Source organism: Geotrypetes seraphini, chromosome 17 (assembly GCF_902459505.1).
Source record: "Geotrypetes seraphini chromosome 17, aGeoSer1.1, whole genome shotgun sequence".
Taxonomy (NCBI): domain Eukaryota; kingdom Metazoa; phylum Chordata; class Amphibia; order Gymnophiona; family Dermophiidae; genus Geotrypetes; species Geotrypetes seraphini.
In genome coordinates this window covers 17,130,258-17,156,684 of record NC_047100.1, presented here as the reverse complement: position 1 = coordinate 17,156,684, position 26,427 = coordinate 17,130,258, and the positions used below count along the sequence as shown (strand labels likewise).

General features: G+C 44.3%; 1 protein-coding gene across 1 annotated transcript in view; it reads left to right on the top strand.

The window, feature by feature from the left end:
• The window catches only part of DENND6A (DENN domain containing 6A), a 56,050-nt gene extending 42,266 nt beyond the window's left edge, over positions 1 to 13,784 (top strand). The window contains exons 14-20 of the mRNA XM_033926774.1: positions 386 to 450; positions 3,402 to 3,491; positions 6,732 to 6,785; positions 6,867 to 6,976; positions 9,057 to 9,159; positions 11,585 to 11,659; positions 11,762 to 13,784. Coding sequence (XP_033782665.1) covers positions 386 to 450; positions 3,402 to 3,491; positions 6,732 to 6,785; positions 6,867 to 6,976; positions 9,057 to 9,159; positions 11,585 to 11,659; positions 11,762 to 11,893 — 629 coding nt within the window. The 3' untranslated portion in view covers positions 11,894 to 13,784. The remainder of the gene's footprint in view (positions 1 to 385; positions 451 to 3,401; positions 3,492 to 6,731; positions 6,786 to 6,866; positions 6,977 to 9,056; positions 9,160 to 11,584; positions 11,660 to 11,761) is intronic.
• The last annotated feature ends 12,643 nt before the right edge of the window (positions 13,785 to 26,427 follow it).

Below are 26,427 nucleotides of genomic sequence, written 5' to 3'. Positions count from 1 at the left end.
AATTGGAGTTAATTGAAAGAAGCGCAATGTGGTAGGCATGTAGCACAAAACGGAAATTACCTTATGCAAAGCACGTAGTTAAAAGTGGGTGTGGTTAGGGGGTGGATCATGGCATGTTAGGTGCATGTTTTTGACTTTAGACGCTTTTATGCTCAACATAGACGCAGTAATTTAGATCAAGAAAACCCTGGCGTGAATAGGGCGTGCCTAAATGTTGGGAAGCGGCACTGAGTGCGATTCTATACAGCGTGCATCACTTTTCTAGAATTGCATTTAGCACCACACTTCTCAGTGCCAATTGTTTAGGAGACATATATAGAATCTGGCCCTTATTGTATGTTTTAACTTAAAAGATATGTAATATCTTTTTATGCTTTTATTTTAGGGGTCTATAGTTCTTATAAGCCATTTTTGAACAGAGATGAAGAAATCATCAAGCAGTTACAGAAGGTAAATCTGTAATAGAGAATGGCACGGGGGACACGTTTTTCCCCGTTACTGCGGAAATTCATTTTCCCTGCCCCATTCCTGCAAGCTCTGTCCTCATCTGCACAAGCCTCAAACCCTTTAAAATCCTAAGTAGCAACATTCTAGAGCTCAGATTGTGATGTCATAATGTCTTATTCCACCAGTGCCTAAGCTCCGTCCTCATCTGCACAAGCCTCAGGCACTTTAAAATCCTAAGTAGCAACATTCTAGAGCTCAGATTGTGATGTCATAATGCCTCATTCCACCAATGCCTAAGCTCCGTCCTCATCTGCACAAGCCTCAGGCACTTTAAAATCCTAAGTAGCAACATTCTAGAGCTCAGATTGTGATGTCATAATGCCTCATTCCACCAATGCTTAAGCTCCGTCCTCATCTGCACAAGCCTTGAACGTTTTAAAATCATAAGTAACAATATTCTAGAGCTCAGATTGTGATGTCATAATGCCTCATTCCACCAGTGCCTAAGTTCCATCCTCATCTGCACAAGCCTCAAACGCTTTTAAATCACAAGTAGCAACATTCTAGAGCTTAGATCAGTCAATGCTAGAGCGGTATATCAAATTCATAATAATGTGACTGGCTGTCTTTAATTAAGTAGCTGCACACAGCAAGCAGTGAATTACTTTCTGCCTATCACTGACCTTTCCCTTGAGTACATAGAAACATAGAAGATGACGGCAGAAAAGGGCCACAGCCCATCTAGTCTGCCCACTAATGATCCACCCCCTAACTACCTCCGTGAAGAGATCCCACATGCCAATCCCATCTTTTCTTAAAATCTGGCACGCTGCTGGCCTCAATTACTTGTTATGGAAGATTATTCCAGTGATCAACTACCCTTTCGGTGAAGAAATATTTTCTGGTGTCGCCATGAAATTTCCCACCCCTGATTTTCAATTCTGATCATCCCGTCTCAAAAAGCATAACTGGAAAATGTTGAAAGCAGGGCAACAAAATTGATAAAGGGAAAGAAAGGCTAAACAGATTAGGTCTTTCAGCATGGAAAAAAAGATGACTGAGGGGATACGATAGAAGTTTATGAATTTTTGAATGGGTTGGAATGATTAAAAGGAAATGGATGTTAACTGCCAAACACAAAAGCAAGAGGACATTCCAGGAAACTAATAATCAGCAAATTGTAGAAGGTGTGGTTGGGAGTGGAGGTGGGGAGGGGGGATATTTTTTTTTCCACTGTGTGTTATTGTGAAATCTGATAATAGGGGTATAGTCAAGATGACCAACATAGTGAAAATGGAAAAGATCCTGGAGGAAAAGTCCATAAAAATTATTGGCCAGTTGGTCTTGGGAGAAACGTCTACGATGTATAATCTACTTTTGGGGATCTTTTGGGCACTTGTGACAAAGACTTGCCACTGTCAAAGACAGGATTCTGAGCCCAATCGATCTTAGCCTGACTCGGTATGTTTTTATGTTCACTGACAATCTCTTCTACAAAAAAAATAAATTAAAAAATTATTCTTAGAGATTTGGTAGTATATATATTTTCACCCATGTTCTGTCTCTAGTTTGTGTGTGTGAGGGGGGGGGGGGGGGGGTGTTGGGAGAGTTATTTTGAGTGCTTATGTCCACTTTGGACAGCCCTGAGTATGAGATTTAAAATTACAGGTCAAACGGAAAAAACTATACGATGGCCTCCTGGCCACTCAAGCAGCCAAACTAGACAACCAACTCGCCAATCTACTGACGGCATCCCTCGACTACAAGACTTTTAGAAAAGAAATAAAGACCATACTCTTCAAGAAAACTCTGAAAAAAAGAAATAATACCGCAAGTCTCAAACTCCACCTCTCACTAAAGCCAACTACCCCAAACAAATAACCTTACCCATTTCTTACTCCTTTTAAAAATGACCAATTTTTTTTTTTTTTGTAAGTTCTTGTTGTAATACATCTTGGATAATTCTTTTGTAATCCGCCTTGAACTGCAAGGTAATGGCGGAATAGAAATCCCTAATGTAATGTAATGTAATAATTATGGTGTTTCCTTTATATTACTAAAACTCTTGTACAATCAGAGCATATAATTTCAGAATTCCATTTTTTTAAAACAATAGATAGATTGTATAATTAAACTTGTTGCCAGAAGGGGTTTAAAAAGGTTTGGCCAAGTTCCTAAGTGAAAAGTCCATAAACTTGGGAAAATCCACTGCTTATTTCTGGGATAAGTGTCTTAAAAGGGTCCAGAGAAGAGCGACAAAAATGGTTAAGGGGCTGGGGGAGTTGTCATACAACGAGAGGCTAAAGAAACTGGGCCTCTTCTCCCTTGAGAAGAGGAGACTGAGAGGGGACATGTTCGAAACATTCAAGATAATGAAGGGAATTGACTTAGTGGAGACAGAGAGATTGTTCACCCTCTCCAGGATGAAGAGAACGAAAGGGCACTCGCTAAAGTTGGAAGGGAAAATATTCTGTACAAATGTAAGGAAGTTCTTCTTCACCCAGAGAGTGGTGGAGGTCTGGAATGCTCTCCCAGAGGCTGTTATAGGGGAAAACACCCTTCAGGGATTCAAGACAAGGTTGGATAAGTTCCTACTGGAACAGAACATACGCAAGTAAGGCTAGATTCAGTTAGGGCACTAAGGGACCTAAGGGCCGCCGCGTGAGTGGAGTGCTGGATATGATGGACCACTGGTCTGACCCAGCAGCAGCAAATCTTATGTTTTACTATTTTGGGATCTCACCAGATACTTTGACCTTGGATTGGCCATTGTTGGAAACAGGACACCGGGGCTTAGTGGACCTTTCTGTCTCCTTTACCATGATTTTAGTTCTTTTCCTATTTCTATAATTTCTGTATTTTTAAATGTGCACACTGCTCTGATTTGTTGTGAAGGGCGGTATATCGAGTCCCGTTAAACTTAAACTGTATTCATTTTCATTTTCCTCTTTCAGGGTATACAGCAGAAACGTCCAGCTGAGGCCCAAAATGTAATTCTTCGGCGTTACTTCTTAGAACTGACCCAGAGCTTCATCATTCCTTTAGTAAGTTAGAAAATACAACCTTGTGTTGTTGCCCTGATTTTCTCTCAAGTTGCAGGGATAATATGTGATGCTTTTTTTGATCATTTCTCTTATTCTACTAGGAGTGTGTCGGTAATAGAATTTATTTTTTTTTTTCCCTTTATTTATTTTTAAGTAGGATTTATTTATTTAAATGTTTTATTTAACAATAAAGCAGAAAACTCAAACCAACAGCTCACTTTTACAATATGCAACTCCCCCAAACCTCCCCACTAGTAACTGAGAAGTGCTTAAGCTCAACACAGTGATCTTGTACCCTAGATCCTTTCCCTACAGATATACAGAGACAAAGCATAGAAGAGCGATTCAGGATACAAACGACAATAGAACCCAAGGAAAGCACAAAGAGACAAATTGTGTAAGAGGCACCCAAATAGGCTGAATATCCATAGTAGAGAATGACAAGGGGACTGTTTCTCTTGGCAAGCCGCAGCAAACCCGCAGGAATGAGGGAAAAAATTGACCATTTGCCATGGGTATGGGAACAAGGCTATTCACCGCCCCATGGAAAGGTTAATGGCCTTGTCCCCTTAGTAAAGGATCTGTCGTGAGTCAGCTCCCTCCACACCCCTCCCAGCCAGCAGCCCCCCTCGTGATCGTGGGTCCTGCAGCCCCCCTCATTCCCAGCAGCCCCCCTTCCTCACTCCGATCGCAGGTCAAAACTGGCAATAAAACCAACAACCTGCGACTCCCCTGTGCCAGTTCCTTTGCGCCTCCCGCCTTGGGCCTACCAACCTCTTAGAAGCTTCGTTGACGAAGAGGCAACATTGCAGGACTGCTCCGGTACCTTCTTCTGCCTGAGTTTTAATGAGCATGCTTGATTAAAACTTAGCTAATTAAATATCAAGAGCTAAGACTTGGAACATTTTCAGTTTGCTTATAAATTTTTTTTAAAAGCATTACAATCGAGCAGGTAGAAGCAGTAACAGATAGGGTCTTTAAGCAAGAATAATAGACTTACACAAGACAAATTTTCTCTAAGGTTAAAGGGTTAACTTTACTCACAAATGCTGGTTGAAAAGGCCTTATAAGACCGCATGGTAGGCCCAAGCTAAGCACATGGTGAAGTTGTAGAGGTTGCAGCCTGATCCAGCGCTGATCCGAAGGAAGAGGAAAAAGAGACAGAAAGCTGATCGTATCTATGCTTTTTAGATGTGTGTGTGTGGGGGGGGGGATTCCCCAGGATGCATCAAAACTCAGGGGCAGCCTCTAGCATCACATCCAGTCATAGAGCAGTGCATTACAGAACAGGGCAGTCTTTATCTCGGTGATGTCATCTGATTAGATTTTCTTGCAGACTGGGGGGGAGCAGGAGGAGTGGAACATCCATGCTTTTGTTTATTCGCCTGAGCTGCATCTGACTGGTCATGGATTTGTCCTTTAACACTGTAAAATGGTGTTTAGGGCACTACACGACCTCCTTATGGGGCAGGCGATGGTTGCCTGCGCTCAGAGCACTTTTTTGGATTTTTCTAGATAACGTCTCCTAAACCTAAAGGATTGTCGGGATTTATAGCTAGAGTGATGTTAATGGGCAAAAAAGCCATTTTGACCAATTGGCTGTCAACTGACCCTCCGACATATAGTCACTGGAGATCCTTGATGATCATTCAAGCCTCTTTGGAGTGTAGACACTTTACAGCTCTTGATGGGGTCCGGGACGCCGCTTTCAGGCAATTTGGGAACACTTTTGGATGGATCTTACTCCTCACACCTGGCGTAGACTTTTGAACGTCTGATTTGGAGATGTGATTGTTTTGAGTGCTCATGCTGTGGGTTTGTAGGGTGGGCTGGGAGGTTGATAAGAAAACTTTTCTTTTGTTACCTTTGTATGCGTGCACTTGAATGTTTAATAAATATATCTATAATAATAAAATGCTAAGCGCGCATGCGCACACTCACCGTGTGTTCCCTGAGATCTGATCTATCGGGATGTGCTTACTATGTCACCACAGGCGACAGAGCTACTAAGAAGATCACACGCCGCAACCCCAACCCCCTCCCCCTTTTCCATTCTCATGCGCGTGCGCTCGGTGCCACCACAGCTCCGGCTCTTTCCCACCCTCCAGACATGCTGCGGGGGCCGCAACGATGAACACCGCCGGCCCCAGGGCCTTCCTTCAATCAAGTTAGGGCCCGCCTTCGCAACTCCTATTTCCGCGCAGGCTGGGCGCCACCGACCCGCACCCGGCACGGGTGGACAGACACAATGTAAGCGATGTGGGAGCGGGAGGGAAGAGGAAGCTGGCGAGATAACGGGCCCATGTAGGAGAGGCTAGAGAGGTGATACAGCAGCTACGGAAGGGAGACTTTGCCATTTGGAAGGAGGATAACGGGCCTGAAGGGAAGGGGCTGGATAAATACAGGACCCATGAACGGAAAGAGAGATAATGGGCGACAGTGGACCGGAGTGACCAGACTGACCAGGCCGGATCATAACTGGCAACCATATTCTATCAAATTTTGCTTGGCTACTGCACAGGGAAGTGGGAGGGATAGAAATGCTGCTGCATAGGGGGCAGGGAGAGACACAGATAGAAAGACAGACAGCGAGAGGGAGAGAGACAGAAAGAAAGAAAGAAAGACAGACAGACATATTCTAGAACCCGTTACTGTAACGGGCTTAAAGACTAGTTTCTACATAACACTGTAAAATGGCTCAGTCCTTTCTGGCACACCCAGTCATGCTTTTGTAATAGGTGCCTTTAGCACAGCACCTGGATAAGATGGCTGGGGGCAAGGCTCAAAACTTTGCTTTACTTTTAAGTAATTTCAAGCAAACTTAAATAATTTACCTCCAACTACATATAATAATTGGGAATAAAAGCACACATTCTACTGAGGATGCAATAACCATAAAATAAACTATATACAAAATACTTATTAAACCTTGAAAGAAAGGAAGAGAGAGAGAAAAGGGAGTGAGGAAAAAGAAAGACCATTTTGTGTACGGAGTGTGGCATTTGCAGCTATCACGCTACAACTGCAGTGGCAATCACTAATGTGGCTTTTTAAAAGGGGGGTTAGTGTATTACTGTGTTTGTTTAATTGTACCTGGTGGATGTAGTGGGCTATAAGTTTAAAATACATAAATAAAACAAAAAAAATCCAGGTAAGAGCCTTTGAATATTGACTTATAATTATTGTAACTCATTACTATCATTTTTTGGTTTTCAAAATGATTTTATTTTTCACCTATAGGAACGATACGTGGCCAGCCTGATGCCTTTGCAAAAAAGCATATTGCCCTGGAAGGTGAGAAGGTAGCTGTAGTTTTGGGGGAATGAAAGACTTAATTGTAAATGTTGAAATACTTACAATGTGCTTATTTCACAGAGTCCACCACAACTTAAATGTTTCAGCCAGGATGAGTTTATGAAAACTTTGGAAAAAACGGGACCTCAGCTCACCTCCAGACTGAAGGGAGACTGGATGGGACTTTACAGGTTCCTTACTTTTATTTGTTATTACCATTATATACTCAAATATAAACTGAACCAAATATAAACCAAGGTGACCTTTTTTCCCCCAAAAAAAGGTTGACTCACCAGGGAGTTAATATTTGCCTTTCTCTGCTAGGCTCTGCATCCATCCCCCTCACTCACTCTCTCCCTTGCCATGCCAGTCTCTGCACCCAGCCCCCCTCTCTCCCTGCCAGGTTCTGTACTCTGTTCCCCTTCCCGCCTGATGACTTGCAGACCTCCATCGAGCCTGCTGTGAGAGTGGCTGGTACAGGAGGGATTCCTCCCCCCCTCCTGTCCCAGCCGATTCTAAGAATTTTTACCTCCCTCCTGACCTTCCCCGCATACCTTTAGTATCCCTGGTGATCCAGCAGCTCTGCACGGGCAGGAACGAAGAAAGGTCGCTTTTGCCCATACAGAGCCGCTAGCTGATTGACTGCCAGTGAGTTCACAGCAGCCAATCAGCTAGTGACTTTGCATGGGCAGGAGCAAAGGAAAGTTGCTCCTGCCATGGTTCACTGCTGGACCACCAGCACTAAGAGTACACGGGGAGGAAGGAGGGAGGTAAAAATTATTAGAATCAGCTGGGACAGGAGGTGGGAGGGATCTCTCTTGTCCCGGCCACCGCTAGACCACCAGATCTCATGGCAGGCTCAGCAGAGGCCTGCAACAGGTTCAGCAGGGGGGCGGGACCTGAATATAAACCAAGACCCCCATTTTTTGGGCCATTTTTTTTTGGCACAAAAATCTGTTTATATTCTAATATATATGGTACTCAATTTTGAAGGTAATTCCAGTGTACATTATATTATTTTGGGGAATCTAATACATATTTTAATATAGAATATCTTTAGGGTTATTTTTTTTTTAATTTCTATAACATCTTTAAATTGGATGAATTTAGGAGGGAATTCATCAACAGGCACTACAACTCTCAACCACTAAAGATGCCCATAGGAATATAATGGGTGTCTTTAGTGTTTAGCACCTGTTAATGAATTCCCCCCTTAGTGATCTGTGCACATCAGTTCATAGTGCTACATTTTGGGAGCTAGATGTGCCACAAAAGGAGAGGGGTTGGGAAGATGACCAATGCTACAGTGGCAGCCACTCCTGGCCATAAAGAATGGCACCGAGGGATCATTTCACAAGAGACTTTCCTCACTTCAGAGCTAGTGTGAATTTGTAGCTCTTCTGATAAGTGAAAGCAACGATCCACAAGACCAACCGATACATGGTATTGTAAGACTCTTGTGTTTTGTTATTAGTTTGCAACGACATAATCTAATCTAAACCTTAGGTTTGTATACCGCATCATCTCTATATTCGTAAAGCTCGACACATATAGAAATAAGCAAGGATTCTACACATATACTTTTTTAATGCTGGATATAATTGAGGGCTCCTTTTACTGTGCTAGACGCTAACGCCACCATTGAGCTAGTGTTTGTTTTTACACGTAGCGCGGGGGGGGGGGGGCAGCGTGCGCTAAAAACGCTAGCGCACCTGAGTAAAAGAAGCCCCGAGTGTTTTGTGAACATGTGTTAAGGGAGTAGCGAAGTAATGTGGATTTTAATTTTGTGATTCTGGATACTGTCTCAATTTCTTAGCATTTGCAAACTGCAAATAACTTTGTCAAGGTATATAAATAAATATTGTATTGTACTATATCAAAGACTTACTGAAACTACAATGCCATATTTTTTTGTCATTTAAAAAAAATGTTAAGAGATGCCCCTATAGCTGAACGTGACAAAAAGTATTTTGGGGGAAGACAAATTAGGTTTAGGGGGGAGTAAGACAACATTTCATTTTCACACATTGCCCCTTTCACTAAGGCTGTGCCTCTCTTTGCCATGCAGTGCGTGATGCAAGGATCATAATAAAGGGATATGAAGCATAGAGCAAGCTGTTAGTTTGTCATCTTCCTTCATCATTTATAAAGATGAAAGGCAAAATAAACACTATTGGAGGCCCCATCAGACAGCAGCATGAAACAGGAACTACAATAACCCAAGGTGTGAAACAATAAATTTTTGTTTTGTTTTTGGGGGGTTTTCTTAAGACATTTTCTGAAGTCTTCCAACTTTGATGGCTGGTTTCGCACTCGGTGGAAGGAGATGACTCGGAAGTTGGAGGCACTCCATTTAGAAGCTCTTTGTGATGAGGTGAGCCATAGCAGTGAACAAAGGCCAGTTGCCAGTGAGCTATTATTACCATCTATACCAGGGGTCTCAAAGTCCCTCCTTGAGGGCCGCAGTCCAGTCAAGTTTTCAGGATTTCCCCAATGAATATGCATTGAAAGTAGTGCATGCACATAGATCTCATGCATATTCATTGGAGAAATCCTGAAAACTCAACTGGATTGTGGCCCACAAGGAGGGACTTTGACATTCCTAAACTAAACCTTAAGTTTATATACTGCATCATCTCCACGGAAGTAGAGCTCGGCACGGTTTACAAGAACTTAAAAATGAGAAAGGGTAGGAAAAGGTTTACATAAGTTTATAAATCGAGTGGAAAAGTAAGGGAAAAAAGAAATTACATGTTAGAGAAGAGCCTGGTTTTTAGTTGCTTGCGGAATAAATGGAGGGAGCTCAGGTTCTGATCCCTGATCTACACAATTTAAAAAAAAAAACAACAAAAAAAAACACTGGCTAGGACAGAGGAAGATAGAGGCAAATCACACGAGCACCCACAGCTTTGGAAAACTGCTGTGAGATGGGATGGGGTGTGTGTGTCCACAAGGGGATTAATAGCTTTTCTATACGGTGGACATATATGGTGGAGCTTTCCACATGGACAGGCCTTTTGGAAAACAATACATTATAGGATTAAGAGCATGATTGTTATAGAAATCCCATGGAACCCAGGCATTTACCTGCTTAATTATCCAGCTCTGGCTATTAGAGGCCTACAAAGGGTCCGAGTCAGACACTGCCTGGCAGCAGCAAAATTTAAACCTAGCTCTGTTCTGGAAGAAAGCATCTCCTCCATCACTGGTGAGATAGCTAAATCAGATCATAATATGGAAATATTAACAGCAATACGCAAGCAAACATGGCTATGTTTGAAAAAAATATAGGCACTATTGCAGTGTTTATTTGCTACTTCCCCTGCAAGAGTGATCAGTACTGCACAATGCAATGCTATAATGGCTTGGAGTAGAGGGATCATTACATTCTTATATTCTGCATTTAAAATTTTTTATGTGGATCATAACTTATGAGACTAGGCATACCTGAAAATTACATATATAGCTGCAACTTGTTTGTATGCTGGTTGGGTTGAGCATAATATGTCAACTATAAAGCTGAGACAGTAAAAGGTGGAAAGCTTCTTGAAGAGCACCTAAGTTGACTAAGATTAGTTGTGGTAGTTAATTAAGTGCAAGTTTAATTATTGTATCTTTTGGTTGAATGTTTTGCCTTTTGGTTTAATTGTACTAATGTCTTGAATATAATTAATGGAAAAAAAAAAATAATGAACATAGGAGAATCATGTCAACCAAGTAAAACTCTGGATTTTACAAGTCTTGTAAAAGAGTTTTACTTGCAATGTGTTCCTAAATTTGCAAGGGGCAATGTGCAAAGTCTTCCCAAATTTGAAAAATACTAAAGCGTTTCCTGAGAAATTTACACTGTTTACATTTTCTTTTGAGTAACTATAGGGTATACTATACTAGCCAGTGACTCCCTAAGCTGCAGGCCTGATAATGGAGATATAGAGGCTCATTTTCAAAGCACTTAGAGGAAGATTCTCAAAACTTCACAATAAAATTCGATGGGCTGCTACAGAGGTCGCTTTTGTAACGATTTTAAAAAGGCGAGTCATTCTCAAAAGACATCGCATGCAAATCAGGTTCGCGGATGTTCACATAGGGTCACTAAATTTACTTGAGATGAGTCGCTGGTGGTAGCGATCAGCACATGCGCAGAATACACCTGCATATTTTAAAAAAACACCCACCAAATCAAATTGAAAATAGGCAGGAGAGCTGTCCACTCTCTCCCGCTGCGCTTGCACAATCCCTTGACACTACTACCCACCAAGCCACCCCAACCCCACGGCAAGAGAGATATCTCGGGAGACGGTTCCAGCAGGAGGGACTGGGCATCCCTCTTGCCAGAGGATGTCTCAAGGGGATGGGGGGTTTCCAGCAGGAGGGACTGGGCATCCCTCCTACTGGTGGATATCTTGGGAGGGGGGGTGGCAGGAGGAATTGGGCATTCTTCCTGCCACAGACATTCAGGGGTGGGGGCGGCTTCAGGGGTTCTGGCAGGAGGGACTGGGCATCCCTCCTGCCGGTAGTCTTCACGGGGGAACATGTTCTCTGCCGTGGCCGCTAAAGTGATCGCAACAGGGAGATTCCCTTGCCGCGATCAGCTCAGCGGCAACCTGATTTTCTAACTGGCGCCTGTGACATGGATGCTGGTTAGAGAATCATACTATATAGGACGCCCATGTGTGATTCTCAAAAGCCGCTTCTGAGACCGGGTGTCCTATACAGAATCCAGTCCTTTGTGTCTTATCATATGTGGAAACTTTTCATCTTTGGAGAGCAGTTGGTTCACTGTTTCTTTGTTTTACCAGGATTTACTTCTCTGGATTGAGAAACATACAGAAGTTGAAGCTGTGGATCTTGTCTTAAAGCTGAAGAATAAACTGGTATGGAAATGCTGAATGTGACTAGAAGTCTGGTCCTTTGCCTAACATAAACACTAGGGTAATTGGTTTCTGATTATAACAAAATGACTTTTCTTCCTGCAGATGTCAGCTGTCGGAGAACACCTTCCCGTAAAACCAGATACTATGCCAAGGCTACAAATGCACATAGATTCCATTATATCAGCACTGCCAGAAGACTTGCAGGGTATCCTGCTCAAATCTGACACAACGTAAATCCGATAAGCGTGTTCAGAATGAAGCACCCGAAAAGCGCACAAAACACTCTGGAGAGTGAGAGGAAACACTGGGACAGTGATATAAAAAAAAAGTGTAGGATATAGTTCATGGAAGCGGCAATATTTTACCTTTCTTATTATTTTCAAAATAACTTTTGTGGTTCAGTAACTAACTACTGGTGAAAATAATGGAACTGATACAACTTCATTGTACTGAAAAGCAGATCAACTTTTGAGAAACCGTGAAAAATGCAAGGCCTCTACCACGCAGTGCTGGCATTGCAGTGTTTTTGAATCATGCTAAAATTCTCGGTGGCACCAGCATTAAGATGGAATTTGTTTGAATAGTACCATTTTTCTTCTATCGCATTAAAAAAAAAAACAAAACCCAACACATTTTTCATCTGTTTTGCATTTTAGAAACAAGAACTGACCGTTTTTAATCATGACTTGGCTAAAACGAGAAAGTTTGGGCATTTACTGGTGTTTCCCTGGATCTAGCACAGGAATTACAAGCATCCAATGATTTACTAGAGCTGCCATATTTTTCTCTTTTGACCTAATTCTTACCATTTTCTCCTTGATCCTTCATACAAAATGTGTAATGCAGTAATATTCAACATCTGGCCCCTCAGAAATCTCACTATGTTTTTCCAGGTGAGAATTTCTAAAGTAATTCTGTATCAAATAACAAAAACAGTTGAACTTCCAACTTCCAACAAAGCAATGTGTGACCTCTCTACACATTTTCTCTTAGCTTAGAGGAGACCTTTTTTTTTCAATTTTGAAAAATACTTGACTTGGCTTTGAATGACAGAGGGATGAAAAAGCTTATTGTTTTGGGTGTGCTCCCTCTTCAGAGCTTTTATGTCATTTGATTTGCTCTCTTATTTCCTGACCTTCCAGCTTGAAAACAGTGTTCTCTTCTCACCTTTTTGGACCTTCTTGTTGGTGTATTTCTGGTCAACAGCTATTAGGATATGCTCTTTAGAGAAGAAGCCAAACAGACAGATCAAGCTTAGACAACAGAATATGAGTGACCAGCACCTTTCTGGAGGTATGCTAAGAATTTCTGAATTTTTGTGCAAAGCACCATTTCTGTATGGAGTAATAGAGGAAGATGAGGGTATTTCTGCAGATCTGAACTCTATTTACACATCTCAGGCATGCAGAAGAGCGTCACCAAATTGAAAAATGTGGAAAAGAAACTCATTTTGAGCTGAAAAGGTTTTTCAAAATATTCCTTAGTTTAAGAGTGATTTGTTTCAAAATAAGATAAGTACTTATATATTCTTTTAATACTGGAGCTGCAGAATCTGGAAATATAGAGTAGTTTAGTTTGAGGAATTATCAGTTTGTCAGATTAGGTAGGAGTAAATGTTTTGATATTTTATTTTATTCTAAAATCATGTATTGATTTAAAGGTGACAAATTCAGTAAAATTGCTTTTGCAGCACTCTTTAGTGACAAATCATTTATAGGTAAGTAAAAAGAGATTATGTACTTACCCTGGTAAGCTCTTTTCCTGAAGATAGGTGAAGCATTTTAGACAGGGTTATTTCCCCATAGCCACAGGCTGCTACAGAAGGAATCCACTCCGGATTTTTCACTCTGCCTCCGTTGTACTTCACTGGGCTCTAGCTCCACCTTCAGTTAGTACCAAAGCACATAGAGCCACCCAATATATGTGAAGTAGAGGCACATGTAGCAACAGACTTAAACAAATTGTTCTGCTGAAGGGAGCGGTACAGTTTAGGGGTGAAGAACTTATGTAAATGACAGAAGAGCAGGACTTGCGTGATTGTATTTGATGATCTTAAGGTGGCCAAAAGATGATAAAAGGTATGGAAAACTTTTCATATGCCGACAGGCTAGAAAAGCTGGGGCTGTTCTCTCTGGAAAAACGGAGACTGAAAGGCATAGATAAGTTAGACAGGGACAGATTCTTCAAGCTGTGGGGAACAACAAGCACTAGGGGGCACTCTAAGAAACTGAGAGGGGACAGGTTTAGAACCAATGCCAGGAAGTTCTTCTTCACCCAGAGAGTGGTGGACACATGGAACACGCTCCCGGAGGTTGTAATTGGGCAGAACACACTGCAGGGATTCAAAGAAGGTTTGGATAAATTCCTGAAGGATACGGGGATTGAAGGGTACAGATAGAGGTAGTGATAGGTTATAGGGTGAGTCAGGGACCACTTGACAGGTCATGGACCTGATGGGCCGCCACGGGTGCGGACTGCTGGGCGCGATGGACCTCTAGTCTGACCCAGCAACTTCTTATGTTCTTATGTTAAAGGTGATGACGAAAGCTAGAAGGATGCTAGGGTGCATAGGAAGGGGTATGGCCGGTAGGAGAAAGGAGGTATTGATGCGCCTGTATAAGACTGTGGTGGTATCTCATTTAGAATATTGTGTACAATTCTGGAGGCCGCACATTCAAAAAGATATAAAAAGGATGGAGTCGGTCCAGAGGAAGGCTACTAAAATGGTGTGTGGTCTTTGTCATAAGGCATATGGGGACAGACTTAAAGATCTTAATCTGTATACTTTGGAGGAAAGGCAGGAGAGGGGAGATAGAGACGTTTAAAAACCTACGTGGCGTAAATGTGCATGAGTCAAGTCTCTTTCATTTGAAAGGAAGCTCTGGAATGAGAGGGCATAGGATGAAGTTAAGAGATGATAGGCTCAGGAGTGATCTAAGGAAATACTTTTTTTACAGAAAGGGTGGTAGATGTATGGAACAGTCTTCTGGTAGAGGTGGTGGAGACAGAGACTGTGTCTGATTTCAAGAAAGCCTGGGATAGGCACGTGGGATCTCTTAGACAGAGGAACAGATAATGGTTACTGTGGATGGGCAGACTGGATGGGACATTTGGCCTTTATCTGCCTTAATGTTTCTAAGTAACTAAACAGTACCTTTAACCGCCAACACTGGCTTCAAAGGAGCTCAGAAACTATTCCCCAATAAACTGAAACATATATTCAAGTTCTTACCAGCCTACAAGGGCTGACAGGCATCCAAGAATCAGCTTGGAGAAACATAAACAGACTGAAAACTGTAGGCAAGCGCAGGAAGGACAGGGCAGGAGGCTACAATGTCTTAACTATCTACTGGAAAAAAACTTACCAGGGTAAGTACATAATCTCTTTTTCCAATGTAATATGTGAGACATTCTAGACAGTAGGAATGTAGAAAAGCAATCCCCCAATAAGCTAGGGTGGGCTTGCTGCGCAGACCCTTAAGACCGAGGACCATGTCCACTCTAGAACTTGGCAAACGTAGATCTAGCTTCAGCCCACGAAGAAGCCACACTCCTGGTAGAATGTGCCTTGATGGAAACAGGAGACTGTTTCCCAGAAAGAATGTAGGCTGATGAAATGGCCCTACAGATCCATCTGGAAATCATGAATCGGCACAAACAAATGGTCATAGAGATGAAACTCATTGACCTCCAGATAAACTCTGCACACATCCAGTTTCTTCAACATGTGGTCATGTGTCTTGGAACCTGTCGGTTGAAAGACAGGCAAATACACTTCCTAATTAACATGGAAAGCCGAAACTACCTTCGGCAGGAAGGAAGGAACTGTCTGAAGGGAAATCCTTGCCTCCAAAATACAGAAGAAAGGGTGCCTGCAAGACAAAACCTGCAGTTCCGACACACGACGTGCCAAAGTAATGATGACCAGAAAAATGGTCTTGAGTGTCAAGTGCAAAAGGGAAACATGTCGAAGGGAATCAAAAGGAGCCTTGGTAAGACTAGACAACACCAAGTTAAGGTTCCAGGAAGGGAAAGGATGCTTAACCGGCGTTTGGACATGAAGAGCCCCCTTCAAGAATTTAGTGACAGGATGAGACGCCAAGGAAGATCGACACTCCCAGGATCTGAAATAGGAGAGCCCGGCCCCTTGGACCCGAAGAGAAGCGACAGTGAGGCCTTTATCCAACCCAGGCATAGATTAGCGAGATCAGAGCTGAATAAGGGTCCACATCCTGGGCACACCAATGTTGGAAGGCCTTCCATGCCTTAGCTTAAGCCAACACTGTTGACTACTTCTTAGACTTCAGAAGAGTATCAACAACCAGGGCAGAATATCCGTTATGCTCTAAGGCTGTGCACTCGAGCTATGCCGTAAGAGCAAAGTGACCCTGATCCTCCATGGATACCGGACCCTGCATGAGGCCAATTTGAAGCCACCAGAATGACGCAATTAAGATGAGCCGCGATCCTCTGAATGACACGGCTTATCATTGATCAAGGAGGAAAAACATACAGGAGAATCTCCTGAGGCCACGGCTGTACCAGAGCGTTGAGTCCCGCACTGCTGGGCTTGGATCTTCGACTGAAGAAGTGATCCACTTTCTTGTTTCTTGCTGTGGCCATGAGGTCAAAGCGGGGCGACCCCCCCCCCCCCCAGCACCCCACTATCACTTGGAACACCTATGGGGACAGGGCCCACTTGTCCGGATCCAGAGTCTGCTGAGGAAATCTGATTGAATGTTTGTCTACTCCCGCCACATGTGCTGCCGTCAGCGCTAGGAGATGATCCACCCAAAGAAAAAGAAGGTGGGCTTCTTGAGTCATAGGAGTACTCTTGGTCCCTCCTTGGTGACTGACGTAGGCTACTGCCATCGCATTGTCGGAGAAGACCCAAACCACTTGGCCCTCCAGGGTCTTCTGCTATCTCATCAGAGCTAGCCGAATGGCTCTGAGTTCAACCGGTTGATTGACCATTTTCGCTGCGAGAGCATCCAGCACCCCTGAACAGAACAACGATTGCAATAGACTCCCCAGCCCTGAAGGCTGGCATCTGTTATCACCACGATCCAGGAGGCAAAAATTAGAGCAAACAGAATCCCTTAGGGCAACAGTCCATCACCGTAAGGTGGTCCAGACTTTTGCCAAACAATAACTGCCCCTTAAAAGGTAGCCTAGCCAATGTAGCCTTGGATGTGGAATCACCAGCCCATTGTCAAATCCAAAGCATTCGGCGGCAGAGATGGAGTACGCTGACACCTTTGCCAAAACTCTCATGAGGTTATATATCTGCCATATAATCTGTCCCAGCCATCAGAAGTTGATGGAGGGGGATCCACTGCTTTACTCTCTAGGGTGCGCAGTCAAGAGAGACAGGTGTGTGCCCCAAAAGACATCGCTGAAGCAGCCTTGATACGTAAAGTAGCTGCATCAAAAAGTTTCCTGAGGACCACGTCCACCCAGTAATGTCCTTTAACACACCACCCTCAATGGGGAGAGAGGTGCACTTAGTCACCTGCACCACCAAAGAATCCACCCTGGGGGCTGATCCAAAAGCTGCTGACACCCCTGTGCCACAGCATACATGCAGGACATAGCTCTAGCAATTTTCAGAGAACTCTCTGGACAGTCAAATTGCTCTGAGACCAGAAAACTCAAATCATGGTACCAGGGAAAGGTAGCTGACTGCGAGCGCAAACCACATAGTCAGGAGGAAGAAGTGGATGGAGCCGGCTGAATGATTAAATTCAATTCCTGCAATGACTCAGAAATAAGGTCTGAAAGAGCCACAAACTTAAATAAGCGCAGGACAGTAGAATCATGCACAGAATCCAAGACCCCAGAGGGATCTACAGATCCAGCACACAGCCCCTGATCTCCTGCTCCAGGAAGCGCTATACCTGCAAACGAGATCAGTAAGGGAAACATCAACATCCGGGTTCCCCTGATCAGGATCAGGTAGCGCAGGGGTGTCCAATGTCGGTCCTCGAGGGCCGCAATCCAGTCGGGTTTTCAGGATTTCCCCAATGAATATGCATGAGATCTATTAGCATACATTGAAAGCAGTGCATGCAAATAGACCTCATGTACCGTATTTTCGCGGATATAACGCGCGCGTTATACGCGTTTTTACGTACCGTGCATACCCTTCGCGCGTTATATGCCTGAGCGCGGTATACAAAATTTTTTTTACATATTTCACACCCCGCCCGACGCCCGATTCATCATCCGGAAGGACGCTCGCACCCCCACCGCTCGCACCCCCACCCCGAAGGACCGCCGACTCCCCGACAATATCGGGCCAGGAGGGAGCCCAAACCCTCCTGGCCACGGCGACCCCCTACCCCCACCTCGCACTACATTACGGGCAGGAGGGATCCTAGGCCCTCCTGCCCTCGACGCAAACCCCCCTCCCCCCAACGACCGCCCCCCCCAAGAACCTCCGACCGCCCCCCCAGCCGACCCGCGATCCCCCTAGCGACCCCCACGACCCCCCCACCCACCTTCCCCGTACCTTTGGTAGTTGGCCGGACAGACGGGAGCCAAACCCGCCTGTCCGGCAGGCAGCCAACGAAGGAATGAGGCCGGATTGGCCCATCCATCCTAAAGCTCCGCCTACTGGTGGGGCCTAAGGCGCGTGGGCCAATCAGAATAGGCCCTGGAGCCTTAGGTCCCACCTAGGGGCGCGGCCTGAGGCACATGGGCCCAACCCGACCATGTGCCTCAGGCCACGCCCCCAGGTGGGACCTAAGGCTCCAGGGCCTATTCTGATTGGCCCACGCACCTTAGGCCCCACCAGTAGGCGGAGCTTTAGGATGGATGGGCCAATCCGGCCTCATTCCTTCGTTGGCTGCCTGCCGGACAGGTGGGTTTGGCTCCCGTCTGTCCGGCCAACTACCAAAGGTACGGGGAAGGGGGGTGGGGGGGTCGTGGGGGTCGCCAGGGGGATCGCGGATCGGCTGGGGGGGCGGTCGGAGGTTCTTGGGGGGGGGGCGGTCGTTGGGGGGGGGGGGGGGTTGCGTCGAGGGCAGGAGGGCCTGGGATCCCTCCTGCCCGTAATGTAGTGCGGGGTGGGGTTAGGGGGTCGCCGTGGCCAGGAGGATTTGGGCTCCCTCCTGGCCCGATATTGTCGGGGAGTCGGCGGTCCTTCGGGGTGGGGGTGCGAGTGGTCCTGCCGAGGGGGGAGAAGAATCGGACGTCGAGGGGGGGCATCAGGCTTTCAGGATGGGGACAGACCTTCAAGGGGGGACAGGACTTCAAGGGGGACAGGCAGACCTTCAAGGGGGACAGGCAGGGCAGTGCACCGAAAGTCAGGGCGGGTGAACGGTGAGTCGGGGCAACCAGAGGAGAGTAGGGGAGGGCGAAAGGAGAGTCGGGGTGGCCAGAGGAGAGTCGGGCAGCATGCGCGGTATACCCATGAGCGCTGTATACAAAAGTTTCCATACATACAAGTGTGGTTTCTGCGCGCTATACCCGTGTGCGCGTTTTACACGGGTGCGCGTTATATCCGCGAAAATACGGTATATTCATTGGGGAAATCCTGAAAATCCGACTGGACTTCGACCCTCGAGGACCGACATTGGACACCCCTGAGGTAGCGCAAGCCGCAGCAGGCTGAGGTGAGGCCGTGTCCAGAGGCACCATGCCACTAAGATGTCACCGAGGCAGATTGAGACTGTTCAGGGGGAGAACACTTGTTCTGAAACTCTGACCACAAAAATTTCATAAATGTAGAAAAAGTGTCCGGCTCTTGGGGTGGAAAGTCACCCTTAGATGACTTGCATTTGTGTTTCTTAGGCTGCGGAGGGTCCACAGCCTGGCTGACGGAAATACCAGCTGTGCTGAGCCCCGAAAGCAACGACGGCTGTAGCTCCCCCCAGCAGAACCACACAGCACGTGGTGCAAGGACGCTCTAAAAATGCTAAATTTGTGCAATCCTGGTAAGAATCCACATGAGGAGAGCCTAAGAACTCCATCCCAGCAGGTTTCCAGGCAAAATTTGCAGTTTTAAAGAAGGAGGGAACTTTTGAAAAAAGATTACCACTGTCAAAAAATTTGCACCAAAATTACAGTATTTTTCACAGTTCTCAAACTGTAAAAATTGCGATTTTAGGATTTTTCAGGTGGGGAAGACAGGGAAGATCCAGAAACCTTTAAAACTCCACTTTCCCAACTTCCCCGATGTCTCTCACAGGATCTAGGCTGCAACCTGCTTTTAGCTCTCTCACAGTAGCTGGATGAGAAATTTCACTGCCACAATGCTGGGAATGCTTCTACAAAGCTGATCTATGAGCTGCTAGTCATACTCCTATGTCTGACTACACCTACACCCCTGCGGACCAACGGATGCGCACCGGGACGGACAGAGGTGCGATGATGCAGCTGGCACCCTACGATACCCTGCCTTGCCCCCTAAGGGCACCTAAGCAGCCTGTGCTCAATCCCTGAGACAACCTCAGGGATAGTCCTGAGTTCCAGAGAAACTATGCAGGCTGGCTAACAGGTACCCAGTGGGACCGGCCTGTAAGCTACAGACTGAAATCTGTTAATTCTCAAGCAGGCAGAGCTTCAAAATCCAAGCACTAAATTACCCGAAAAGGGGATGAAATTATATCGAGTTAAAAATAATAAAATGGTGATAGCAGAACAAACACTCTTGCAGGCAGAAGGAAAGAACTGAAGGTGGAGCTAAAGACCAGTGAAGTACAACAGAGGCAGAGTGAAAAATCTGGAGTGGATTCCTTCTGCAGCAGCACGTAGCTATGGAGAAATTAACCTTAATGTCTAGAATGTCTCAGCTATTGCACTGGAAGAAAGAATGCATACATCTTTGAAGCTTGGTTTAAAGATGGAAGAGCAAATCAACTGAAAACACTTTTTTGTCTTGCTCAAGAAATGTTTTATAAATTGGCATACTCTACATTAGGGGTGTCAAAGTCCCTCCTCGAGGGCCGCAATCCAGTTGGGTTTTCAGGATTTCCCTAATGAATATGCATGAGATTCTTAGCATATAATGAAAGCAGTGTATGCAAATAGATCTCATGCATATTCATTGGGGAAATCCTGAAAACCCGACTGGATTGCGGACCTCGAGGAGGGACTTTGACACCCTTGCTCTACATAGAAAGAACAATTATGGTGCATCTTGTCACATGACAAGAGTATAAATCTTAAAACAGTCAAAAAAATTCAATTATTGCAAAGCGCAGTGACATTTTTAGAGAAACCAATATTGCAACTTGAATAATACTATAAAATCGTTGCTACATTTCTTGATATGAACACCCTTGTCTTGTGGTTTTAAGCAATTTAGAAACAGGTTCTATTGATTACATTAAAGTTGTAGAGATGTCTGACATTCTCATTAGCTCTTTTTGAAAAATTCTTGTTACCAGTACAGTGGTGCCTCACACAACGAACTTAATTCGTTCCAGGAGCAAGTTTGTTATGCGAAAAGTTCGTTATGTGAAACGCGTTTTCCCATAACAATACATGTTAAAAAAAATAATTCGTTCTGCAGCATAAAATATGCTAAGATGACATAAAAAAAGATAAATTTGTCAAAATGGTGAAAATGGTGGTCTTGCTGAGGCCAAACTCTTTGACGAGGTCACACTGTTTTACCCCACATTCACTCCTTCTAATTATTTCCCGTTTCATTTCAACAGAAATCACCTTCCTGCTTTTTTTAGAAGCCATGATATATAAAAAATATTGAGTTTATCTTAAAAGGACGACTGTATACAGTGAGAGAGGGCAGTTAAGCGCAGTGACTAACGACTGCCTGCAGTGCCTGCGCGGAAGGATGCAATACATCGGCAGCTCGGGCGACTTCGTTGTGTGAAACGAAGTTCGTTGTGTGAAACGAAGTTCGTTGTGTGAATCAAGACATGAAGTTCGTTGTGTGCAGCGTTCGTTGTGCGAGGCACCACTGTATCTGTTTAATCAACAGGGAGAGAGGGCAGAAATGTGGCCAGCTGAATGGATGTATTTTTCTGGAGTAGAGATTTTTCAGTCTGTATGCCAGCATTTGTTTTAAGGAGATACAATTAATCTCCAACCAAATTTTAATATATATTTCTTAACATACTGCTTCATAAAATACAGTATTAGGTGACCAAATAATTGAGTAGAAAGTTGTATATCAGAATCTAAGCACTAAATAAGATAAGCTAAGATTTTGTTCATACTCTGACATGCAGTACATGAAGAACTTGCTAAATAAAACTTTCTAAGCATTGGCGGTTTATTACTTTTATAACACTAGAAATAACTATTGTGGGATCTTTTGTTCATTAAATTGTCTTCAGAGTACTGGCAGTAGATTTCCAACAAAAAAGTATATCCTGCCATGTATACAGTATGTTTAGTGAGATTGTAGCCACACTAATAGGGAAAACACCTCTAAATAATAGTAAATATTTACTGCAATTTTTTGGGAAAGCCTTATTTAGGTATAAGCTGTTACCTTTGGTATTTTGTAAAAAAAAAAAAAGTATTTTAATATTCATAAAATTTTTATATGAACATTGTGAACTTCTTTAATTTAATAAGACGTATATTTTGTTGAGGACTTGTGCCACTGAGTGCTAAGTATTAACTTGCATTCCTTTTATTTCTCCTCCAAGATCAGGATATGATAGTCCTTATTCTTGCTTGAGGAGGAGGAGCATAGATCATCTTTTGATGAAATAACCCATTAACTGAGATATTGTAATTACAATACCTATAAACGATGCTAACATTTGCACCTGCTGTACTAGCCTACTGTCATTTTGATTACAAAATATGTATTTTTGTAAACGGAAATAAAACTATGAAAAACACAGTGCACTTTATTTGCATTTATTCTGCTTGTGTATTGCTCTTGGATTCAGAACCAGACTTTTGTGCTGGAATGTTGTTATTTGTCTGTTCTTACTTGCAAGATGGACTGTTCCAAATAGTAATGGTCCAAGAGAACAAATAGGCAACTGATCTGCAAGACTTTAACTCTGATCTACTGTTTTTGTGTATCCTGTTCCCACATAATCCATTTATCCCTGTAAATTAATTTTAGAAATTGCTATGTTTACAAAACAGGTCCCCATTTAGTGATGTCCAAATATGCAATTCTAGGTTACTGCATCAGTATGAGGAGGGAAACAGCTCGGCAGGGGATTTCTTTGGCTGGCAGGCTTTGGCATCACCGCCAGCCATTTAATTGACGCAGTGCAGGTTTGGAGGGGACCAATCTCATTAATCTATGTCAAGTTTTCTTTGTTTGGGCACTGGAAAAGCGCCTGTGTGCCGCAGGGACTTTGGGTTCAGCCTCTGACCATCTTATTAAGGCTGCCAAGAGGTTGTTGGGATGGTTGAGGGATGATTTTAGCCTCTCAGAGTCCCAGAATTTGGTGCCAGCACTTTGGAAATTAAAAACCATCAAAAAATATTTTGACTCTCTATCCTTCAGAGTACTGGTACAGTCATTGATTCTATCCACCCTAGACTACTGCAACATCATTTATGTGGGTATACCTAAAAAAAACATGAGAAAATTAAGAATAGTGCAAAACACGGCCGTCCGCTTAATATTCGGACTAAAGAAAAGTGATCACATTAGTCCCTACTATAAACTGCTACACTGGTTGCCAATTGAGGCATGAATAGTATTCAAGTTCTCTTGTTTTTGCTTTAAACTGGTGTGGGGAATGGCCCCCACCTATCTCTTACCTCACTTCGAACTATACACCCCCACAAGGACAACCAGAAATCGCAACCTCTTTGCCTACCCGAAGATCACTGATTGCAAATACAGGACCTTTCTGGACAGAACTTTTAAGTTTCAAGCTGGTAGACAGCAATCCTGGCTAGGCAACTTCATTGATAGAGCCAGGTTGACCTATGGCGCTTTTCGGAAAGAAATTAAGACCGCTCTGTTCAATAGATTTATTTCCTAGTCGGACAACTCCCTCCTTTTTAAAGCTATTACTCATCATGCTGATACTACATATTATCACTAATTGTATTCTGTATCCACTGACTGTTCAGTGTTTTCTTCACCATTTGTATTCTGTAATTCGCTGTCTATCAAGCCCCCTTCAATGTAACTTGTTAAGATTATATTGCAATATATTAATATTATATTTCTTACTAATTTGTACTCTGTAATCACTGACCGCTCAGTGATATCTTCCCTATTTGTACGCTGTAATTCGCTGATTGTACAGCTCTCTTCACTGTGAACCGCCTAGAAGTTGCAAGATTATGGTGGTATAGAAAAAATAAAGTTATTATTATTAGTAGTAGTAAGGGGGCTTATGGCCCCAAATTGAAAAGAAAGTGCTCTAATCCTCTTAAAGGGGGGCTTCTCTGTCCTCTGTGCCCTTTACACCTGACTTTGTAAACTTGCTGTGGCAAGCGTATGTCGACAGCACTAGTTCGCCTTCTGGGCCACCTGGAGTGCGACCAGCCGCACAGCCCTCCCATGGTCCTGCGTCTGTTTGGCTAAGAAGGCCTGCATCTCCCCCAGACTCTGACAGTTGGTCAGATGGGGTTACTGAAGATAATCTGGACGCTTGGCCTTTTTCCTAGAGCGAAACCTCAGTTAAGGATGATGCGGTTCTGAGTGAAGTAGACCAGGGGATTAAGTGCTGCTATGGACCGGGATGAAGACCCATCTGTTCAAGTTTGCTGTCCTTACTGATTTCCTTATTGAGTCTCTGAAGGAGCTAAAAATTGATCCTCCTCAGCCTACTACCCAATGTTCCCTGTTGAGTGGGATCAGCTCTCAGCCTACCGTGTTTCTGTGGCATCCAGTTATGAAAGTCCTGGTTTTTGAGCAATGGCAAACCCTGAGGGTTCCCTTAAGGTGGCAAAAGCAACGTCCAAGTTATATCCTATGGACCAGGAGTTCCAAAAGATGTTTGCTGTGCCTAAAATGGAGCCTAAAGTATAATGATTCCCTATAGGGCAGATGGACCTGCGCACCACTGGGTCCTCTCCAAGGTCTAGAGCTGCCATCTGATGGTGGTCTAGCTCATCAAACTGTGATGATGAATCACCAAACACAAAAGACCCTGACTGAGAAAGCAGAGGCATGGATTCTGAACCATCTTTGTTCGAATCCTGCACTGCCTGGGTCCCTGACACTTAAGCATGGCTTTGACTAGGGGATCCCACGCCCTTTGTGGGGAGAAGCTTATGCGCTACTCTTGCTAGACCCTCGAGGGATCAGGTTGGCTTCTATAACTTAAAAGCTTCATATATCATATGTATGAATTCAGGAGTGAAGTACTGCCCAGGTTGCACAGAAGGAACTGGCAGAACCTCCCATGGTGCCTTCAGGGATTTGTCCGCCAACAAATGGCTGCATTTCGCTGGGTACGCCATTTTCCAGCTTTCTAGCTCAAGAAACATACCATATGGGCTCCAATTCCCCCAGAAGCATGAGCTCCTGAAGCTCCCACCCCCCCTCCTGTGCTCCATGTGGAACAATGACTCCCCTCGCAGTAGCGTCTGCCGCAAATCTGGCATGAATCCCAAAGGATCTCCAGCTGAGGAGTGAGGGGTTTTGAGGCAGAAGGAAGATTTTAATTTCAAATTGGGAAATCCAAGATGGCTGCTGCAATAGTGATTTTAGCACCTAAAAAGGCCTGTGGAGGCAAAAATGAAATACAAAACATTCAGGGAAGGAGGCTTTTTGAGGTAGGAGACCCTGTTCACACACTGATTTTCCTATAGGCTGTAACAGCCTTACGCACAGTGCCATGCTGGGAGGAGAATAGAACAGGACTGCTTTTACCTAAGGGTAAAAGGGGCAGCTCCTCTCCATCTTGCGTAACCTGAGGCCCAGTGGTGTAATGAGTGTGTGTGTGGTGGGGGGAGGGGATGGACCGCCCTGGGCACCTCCTCTTCTTCCCAAGCCTCCCCCTACTTCTAGTTGTTCATCGCTGTGAGCAACAACTTTAATGTGCTCGTGACTGCTTTGTCTCTCCTGTAGATGTCATTTTCGGGTGCCTCACATAGGAAGTGATGTCGGTGGGAGAGACGACGGGGTTGCGAGGAACACGTTGAAGTTCTTGTTGCATGTGGTGGTGAACAACTAGAGGTATGGGGGAAGGGGGCTCGGGGAAAGAGTGGGGGAGTTCCACCACCCCTTGCTAGGCCACTATTGAGGCCCATAACTAAATGTCCTGGTATTCAGATTGTCAGCATTACTGCTGCTACTCTTAAAACTATTTTCTTAGTTCTCCAATGGCAGCTTGTGGATCCAAATTGCATGTGCCTCATGCCTCCATTTTCAATTTCAGTCCTAAAAGGAACATGGTTTCTCTTTCTATGTAGTTATTTGGTTTCTCTTTCTATGTTGTTATTTGATTTTCTTTTAGCCCATCCTCCTAAAGGAGCACAGAATGGGTTATAAATCAGGTACGCCAAGCATTTTTCCTCTCTCTCCCCCAGTGGGCTCAGTCTCTCTAATGTACCTGAGCCAGTGGCGTATTAAGTAACTTGCCCTGGGTCACTGTCCCATTCCTGTCCTTGTCCCTGCCATAAGTTTACAAGCCTCGATCAGTTGATTTTAAAATGTTTGAGGCTTGTGCAGATGAGGACAGAGCTGGCAGGAAAAGAACTCACAGTGATGGGATGGGAAAATGAGTTTGCGCAGGGATGGTGGAAAAATGTGTAATTCATTCTCTATCCATAACCTCAGGATGCTGAGGCGATAGCTCACACTTTCCTCCTACTGCTCAAGCTACAGTCGTAGCTGCAGTGCTCTTGCTGCAGTAGCC